This window comes from Limulus polyphemus, unplaced genomic scaffold (genome assembly GCF_000517525.1).
Source record: "Limulus polyphemus unplaced genomic scaffold, Limulus_polyphemus-2.1.2 Scaffold4260, whole genome shotgun sequence".
Taxonomy (NCBI): domain Eukaryota; kingdom Metazoa; phylum Arthropoda; class Merostomata; order Xiphosura; family Limulidae; genus Limulus; species Limulus polyphemus.
This window is the reverse complement of record NW_013669870.1, coordinates 83,328-91,896: the sequence shown is the minus strand read 5'-3', so window position 1 is coordinate 91,896 and position 8,569 is coordinate 83,328. Positions and strand designations below refer to the sequence as shown.

At 31.1% G+C, this 8,569-nt stretch overlaps 1 protein-coding gene across 1 annotated transcript in view; it reads right to left on the bottom strand.

The window, feature by feature from the left end:
* Positions 1-8: 8 nt before the first annotated feature.
* LOC106470870 (E3 ubiquitin-protein ligase HECW2-like) overlaps positions 9-8,569 on the bottom strand; it is an 83,944-nt gene continuing 75,383 nt past the window's right edge. Inside the window, exons 21-24 of the mRNA XM_013931447.2 lie at positions 7,945-8,224; positions 7,056-7,170; positions 4,792-4,990; positions 9-3,765 (exon numbers count right to left, since the gene is read on the bottom strand). Of these exons, the coding sequence (XP_013786901.1) occupies positions 3,654-3,765; positions 4,792-4,990; positions 7,056-7,170; positions 7,945-8,224 (706 nt within the window). The 3' untranslated portion in view covers positions 9-3,653. The remainder of the gene's footprint in view (positions 3,766-4,791; positions 4,991-7,055; positions 7,171-7,944; positions 8,225-8,569) is intronic.

Here is an 8,569-nt window from a genome sequence, read left to right as displayed (position 1 = left end):
AATGATACCAGCATCATTATCTACAGATAACTACGGCTGATGACTGTCTGATTAATATCGTACAGGAACAACCAATTAAGTAAATGTAATTAATGATAACAGCATCATTATCTACAGATAACTACGGCTGATGACTGTCTGATCAATATCATACAGGAACAACCAATAAAGCATATGTAATTAATGATAACAGTATCATTATCTACAGATAACTACGGCTGATGACTGTCTGATCAATATCATACAGGAACAACCAATAAAGCATATGTAATTAATAATAACAGCATCATTATCTACAGATAACTATGGCTGATGACTGTCTGATCAATATCATACAGGAACAACCAATAAAGTACATGTAATTAATGATAACAGTATCATTATCTACAGATAACTATGGCTGATGACTGTCTGATTAATATTGTACAGGAACAACCAATTAAGTAAATGACAACAGTATCATTATCTATAGATAACTACGGCTGATGACTGTCTGATCAATATCGTACAGGAACAACCAATAAAGTAAATGTAATTAATGACAACAGTATCTTTATCTACAGATAACTATGGCTGATGACTGTCTGATCAATATTATACAGGAACAACCAATAAAGTAAATGTAATTAATGATAACAGTATCATTATCTACAGATAACTATGGCTGATGACTGTCTGATCAATATCATACAGGAACAACCAATAAAGTAAACGTAATTTATGATAACAGTATCATTATCTACAGATAACTATGGCTGATGACTGTATGATCAATATCATACAGGAACAACCAATAAAGTAAACGTAATTTATGATAACAGTATCATTATCTACAGATAACTACGGCTGATGACTGTTTGATCAATATCGTACAGGAACAACCAATAAAGTAAATGTAATTTATGATAACAGTATCATTATCTACAGATAACTACGGCTGATAACTGTCTGATCAATATCATACAGGAACAACCAATAAAGTAAATGTAATCCAGATTTTACATGTGGGTCAAATTTGTTTGACTCAGTTACTTTTGTAATCAATTCTTCACAATTTTAAACTTGGAAAACTACAACATTTGTGTAGTATTAAAGTAACCAATGTAAGCAAAAACATAGTTATAATCCAATGTTGAAGAACAAAAGTTCCTTTTAATTTTCACACCAACATAATGTTCACTGTAGTTTTCAAACACTTAAGTAATGAGAACACTCACTCACTGATGAAAGACTACTGACCTGATAGTACACTGTATATCTAGCATTACAGATTTAGTTAAAAAACAAACAAACCTTTATTTATATGTCATAAGGAATTTGTTTAGTATTCAAGTATTAAATTGGTTCATTTTGCAGCATCACATGTTCAAACGTTATCACTCGTATGATGATGAATATCAAAGACATAAGTGATTGATTATAAAACAAACAATATCTTACAGATGCATGAGGCTTATGATTAACTAATCAATCAATATTTTATATAGATACATGTGATTGATGTTTAATATCATATAGGTACATAAGTCTGATGATCAACTGATCAATATTATACAGATACATGAAACTGATTAACGAACAACATAGTATCATACAGGTACTTGTGACTAATGACTAACTGAACAAGAGTATACACGAGACTGATCAATATCATACAGATATGTGGAACTGATAATTAGTTGCTCAATACCACACAAGTACATACAAATGACGATGATTAACTGATCAACGTAATTCACACGTAAATATAGCTGATCATTAATGGGTTAGTATCATACAGGTATATACGTAGCTGTTAACTGACAGTTGGTCAAAACAAAAACACTAACCATGTGAAAGAGCCAAAAATTATTACACACACACACAACCTCATGTTTTTGCTTATATATATATAGTCAAAGTTCAGAATAAGTAATGGTTTGTGGTACAAGGCTTATGAATTAATCCTTTATCATCCATGGAAGGGTTTTTTTTTTCCATTACCATAATTGACATAACTATATGGGTGGAGATTATGTGTAGCATGTGTAAATATATGGGTGGAGGTGATAAAGGGTTAATAATAACACTGAGTAAGATTTATCAAAAATCATAGCATTCTCATAGTGATGGTTATGACAGATTTGTCAAATGAATATAATACATAAATAAAATGTTTTAAATTCTTGAATAGTTATTCCTTGACTGAAAGCAATAAATGAGTTTATTTCAAATCAAATTATCCTATTTTTTTAAAAATTAAGAAAACAGTACTTTTTTTTTAAGAAAGGTATGCTTTCAGCTCATGTCTTATTTTCTAAATTCTAAATGACAGGATTGGGACATTGACTTTGATACTAATTCAGGTTCTTAAAACAAAATCCATAAAAAAAAAAAAAAGATAAAACCTGTATAAACATAAATCATTTCCAGCCTCTAAAATTACAAATACAAGTGAAAGCCTGAAGTCAAGAGCATTTTGCCTGATCTCAATTATCATAAGAAAACAATTAATTTCTAATAAGTTGTGGTTAACCAAAGAATGTTTTAACTATAAATACATTTAGAACAAAATTAGTCTCGACACTGTCGCACACAATCTTCTCTGAATCTCTTACTCATGAGTGCCATATCTTGGCTGACATCATTCACAGTAAAACACATCTGTGAATGCATCATATGTTTAATACTTATATACATCTTTTACAGTGTAACCTGGATTAAAAATATTGCATGTCTTATGGTTAATTTCTTAACAGCCACTCAAAGCTTTGTTTGATAACTGATATACTATTCCAATTTCTTTTTGAATGTCAGTTTTCCCAAATTTACTACTTGGCCACTCTGAAAGAATTTTTAGTTCTTCTTTTATGATTATTACAGAAATTTACCCTGAAAACTGTCAAATCATTTTAACATTTTTTTAACTGTCACGGAATTCCAATTTGGTTTGATTTTATAAATGTACCAACAGTTTTGAAACCATCTGAAAACTATATTTTTTGCAGTATAAGCCTTAGAATTTTATTTCATAACTGTACTATAATCCATTCACTATTAATTTTCACAGTTGATATGACAGTTGGAATATTTTCTATCACTCGTTAAAAAATTCCAACTTTTCTCTTGTTAGATACTGTAAAATTCCAATGTATTCCTTAAAGGTTACTTTCAAATTTCAAAAACATCTTTAATAAAGAATGGATACACAGATCATTATCAAGCTGCAGAGGTTTCTGAACACTTCTCTCTCTCTTTTTTTTTTTAATGTGTGAAAAGAAACGTTTTATCCATTATTGTTTGAAAAGAATAACAATGATAAAAAGTATGTGTAATGAGCATCACATTTACTTAGTGCACAAAACTGTTCAAATCTACTTCCAACTTTCAGAACTAAATTTCAGACTGTTGCATAATACTCTGTGCTGAAAATAAAATGGAAGTTAAGGTGCACATTTCTTATGGAAGGCAGCCATTTACCACTAGAGTAATAACCTCACTAAGTTGTCCAAAATAAATGTCAGCATGTCTTCTGTTCTGCATAGCTCAGGTATTTAGCAATGGATGTTCATCAGCACTGCTACAAACAGGAGTACAGAAAACAATAACATACAACAAAACCTTGCTACTCCTTGAATGACCAAGAAACTTTAGAATTGGTGTCTAGATTTTATTCACTCAATCCCAAAGGTGCTTGATTCCTCCACTGCCAGAAGCAACTTATCATAAAGCATTTCAAATGATGTATATGGAGGCAAGTCGAGGCGATTAAAACATGTGTGGGCTCTACAAATAAAAGGAAAGAATCAAAATTAGCAAAACAAAGTGTTTTTCCACAACATTTAATATCACTCATTATTCTCCATCATTTTTTATACTGATCTGCTATTTCTAGGATTTACCATATTTCATAATAATCTTTGTTATGCATCTTAAATAAAATGCACATTAGAGAATTTCTAAAAAAGCTATTAAATTCTTCATGACCCGACTATTTTTATTCAATTTATTGTATATGTAGAATAAAATAGATAACAGAGTGCAAAGAAAAACATTTTTCATTAGCAAGCATACAGATAAAGAATGTAATATTGCTTGCTCTTTACCTTCTTATAACCACATGTACTTGAAACAGACTAACACTACCAAGATTTATGAATTTTTATGGCCAATACAAAAGGCTGTGAGATTCTAAGTTTGATGACGAGAAACCCACTTTTTATAAAATAAAAGTTTGAAGATATCTTGAACGGGTAATCAAAAAAATGTTATTATAAATGTACATCGACAAGATCATGTGAGATTTTGAGGAGGTGCAATTATTCTTATACTCACCTAAACTCAGTAGCAGTTCTTCTTGGAATTCCACATGGTGTACCGATTTTTTTTTTTGGAAGACATTACTGAATTCCTTTATTTTTCGTATTTTATACAGTTCAATTTGAATAGTGCATGAATAGGTACTGTTAACTTGCAGAAAGCATGATACTCCATACACTATGAGGCCAGGTCTGGTAAAGGTGAGTATAACTACTTCTTTAAGTTAGCCATAAAATTACAGTGCCTTTTGGTGTTAAGACTTTGCAAGCTAAAGAGATGTATAAAAACAATACAGTGAAATATACAGTTAAAAGGAAACACAAAGTGTAATGGAAATACTTACTTTAACTGTTTAGAGCCCTCATAGAAAACACTTTGTAGTGTTAATCATTTCATTTTCTTATGATGATTTATTATTATTTAAAGTCATATAAAATATAATTTCCAAGCATAAAATTAGTGATTAAATAATTATGAATAACAAACAGTTACCGAGGTAAGCTGGTTGGTTTTCCCCACTTCTCTATACAAAACTTCCGTGGCCCATTACTTCCACGTAGGGCAGAGAAGCCTTCATATGGAATACTAGAAGTTCCTGTCACAAACTGAAGCATGCGTAAACGACGTTCATTATCAAACTTTTCAATGGCTGTCCAGAACCACTGGATCACTGGATGGTTGTTATGGTAACCTGACAAAATGTAATGCACAATTCTGATAAGTTAGATGCATGAAATCTTGGCAAAGTAAGCAATATAAAATGTGTTTATGATGTACAATTTTTCCTAGATTGGATATTTTTTGTAATATTTCAAATGTTAAGCAATAAAAATTTGTCTATGATGTATAATTTTCCATAGCTTGGATTGTTTTGTAACATTTCAAAAATTAAGTAAAACCTAATTTTCAAAAACAAAATTGATATTTTTATATTTTTAATTCTTATAAAAACACATAGATGACAAGAAAGTCTTTGATATTGTAAAGTTTGGATAATAATAAACTCAGGCTTAAGAGTAAAAAAAAATTCATAAAACTAAAATCATCCTATAAAGGAAGAGAATATGATAAAAATAAAATAAATACTTTGAGATTTATCATGAAGAAAATCTCCAAATTTTGCATAAAATTATTTTGTATTTTTCTGTTATTTATCAACAAAATAAGCAACTGACTAAAGTGTACTATTTTAACTATTCAGTCAGTTATGACCAACAAGGATAAGAGTAGCTTTGTTAACTATTAGTAGAAGATAGCATAAATATTATAATTAACTTGCACAGAGTCCCTGAAAGTGTTCTGTTTCAAGAGTAAGTAAAACCAAATTTAAGAAAAATAAATATTTTTATTTCTTGCTTTTCAAGTTCATATGTCATGCTCTGTTGTAGCCTACAGAGTACATAATTCTTCTTATGATTCATTGCATGTGCATGTTTTACTGACATCATGACAGTACAAATTGCAACATTAAGCATCCCTTAAGTGATATCATTTTAGTGTCTACTGACTAACTTACAGATAACACACTACTGTATAATGATGCAAGTGGTTAAAACAGGTGACCCCTCCAGCCAGCCTTCAGCTTCCTTTTGAAGAAATGATGATAAAGAATTGCAGAATTTTAATGATAAGACTAACAACACAGCATGCATTTAGCATTATGTTTACTTTAATGATAAGACTAACAACACAGCATGCATTTAGCATTATGTTTACTTTAATGATAAGACTAACAACACAGCATGCATTTAGCATTATGTTTACTTGATAAACATTAATCAATATAGTGCTAACAATAATAAATAAAATAAATACTTTTTGTTTATTTTACAACAATGCCACATTTGGCTATCTGCTGTGTCTAACACAGGGAATTGAATCCCAAATTTTAGCATTGTAAGCCTGTAGACATACCGCTGTCCCACCAGGAAACACGAGTACTTGAATACAGCTTTATTCAGGGTGTTTATGCAATCATTACATCAATTGCAAAAATATTCAGTGAAATAACACACAAAAATGGCAGTCTTTTTTTCTCGTAGGTTTAGCTTTCATTCATGTTGCAAGAAACTCCATCTAAATATCATAAACTGTATTATTAGAAACTGAACTGTTCTGGAATATAAAACAAAACAAGCGATCTGACTTGGTTAAATGTTAATATCAAAGACGAAAATCATTTAAGCAAAATTTCTTTTCAGAATATGCTCAGGGATTAAAAAAAATATATTTCTATAAATCAAACACTACACTGATATTGGTCCATAACTTGCCTTCTGTCATACAAAACAAAAATGTTTTGCAAGTAAAGTTTGTTTATTGAATTGCATGCATAGCTACTCAAGAGTTATCTGCACTAGTCATCCCTTATTTTAAAATGATAGACAAGAGGGAGGGCAGCTCACCAATACCACCCACTGCAAACTCTTGGGCTACTCTTTTATCAATGAATAGGGGGATTGACCATCACATTACAAGGTGAAAATGTTCAAAGAATATTTTTGATCTTGAACAAATTGCAAGTCTAGTGCCCTAATCACCAGGCCCCTGTAAGTAAAGTGAATTAATAACTTTCTATGGCTATGCTATCATATCGCAGTTAATTTTGACTGATTATGCCCATCCTTTTAGAATTTATATTTCTCACACTAATCACAACATTCTGAAACTTTCAATGGTATGATCATTACTTAAAGCTTTAACAAGAAAAAAACAACAACAACAACATAAAACAGATGTACAACAATATTAACTACCTGATCTATATTCTGTATTTTTTCTCCAGTCGACAATATCTATTTCAGCTGTTCCTGCTATCACAAGCTCTAACTCACGAGCATCAAAAACAGAGACTAAACGAGGATCAATGACCTGAAATAAAGACACACACACACATCCATGTCACCAAAAGATTGCTTTAATCAAACAAAAATAATTTACAGGAATTTTGCCAATGTAAATGTACCTTCCTTTGTTGATGCTGCTTGGAAATTTTTTCTGGTTACTAATACTAGCCAACAATGGAAAATTATTTTTAGCATGTAATTATAAACAGCAAGATCTTAAATATTTGGACAGCTAAAAAGGATAATGTCACACAGTAAAGAATCTTCTGAATGCTGAAAATGTTTATCCTAATTAAAAAATACAAACTCCACAAAATTTTCTAAATAAGGACAACCATGAAATGAGAGAATCTTCTCACTACTGACAAAAATTTAAGATACACGCTTTTCAAAGAACAAACCACACATTTCACAGATTATTTTGACAAAGGTAACTATTTTTCTATCTTCTGACTAATGTCAAATTAAAGATAAACACTACAAAGAATATTCTGAATAATGAATAGTTTAAAGATGATAAATCATCCTTATGTTCAATGACAATGCTTACAGACTTCTCAAAGAATTTCATGACTAGCAAAAAAGTCAGGAAGTACTTCAAGGAACCTTCTGGCTAATGAAAATTTGAAGAAACACACTTCACAGACTCGACTGATAAAATCCTTATATTAAGACTATATTCTTTTAAATAAGATTATAAAAGCTGATTTTCACAATCTTTTGACAATAGAAAGAACACCGATAACTTATAAATCAGAACAACTTTTCTCTAATGGGAAATAATATCCAGACAACCTACTTCATAGAATCCTCTGACTAATGACTCAGTTTGTTCAGCCACCCCACGTTCCAGGCGACGCTTTACCATTTTTTCAATGTATTCTTTTTTATTTTTCTCAGTGACTGTTATATTCTTGCCTCCAGATTTCAGCTCCTTCTCTACAATTTGGCCGGCTACTTCTTCCGTGACAGAAAAAGTCAAGTCCAAACCCATGTCTGAGATATCATTATCTTTTAGCCACAACAGAGACTGATAAAACTCAGCATCTAGAGATTCAAGATCACTCAGGGAACAGGGCCTAAGAAACATGTACATAAACTTAGTCTCTTTAACAACCAACATGTTTAATGCAAGTTCTTCACATCTGAAGGGTACCATTACACTGATGCTTGAAAGTGCCCATAAAATTACTTTTGTGAGGGTTTGTCAGAGCCCCCCATCAAGTCTGCTGATTTGGGCCCATTACTGGTTTGTTTGTTTTGAATTTCGCACAAAGCTACATGAGGGCTATAAGCACTAGCAGTCCCTAATTTTGCAGTGTAAAACTAGAGATAAGGTAGCTAGTCATCACCACCCACCACCAACTCTTGGGCTACTCTTTTACCAATGAACAGTGGGATTGGCTGTTACATTATAACGCCCC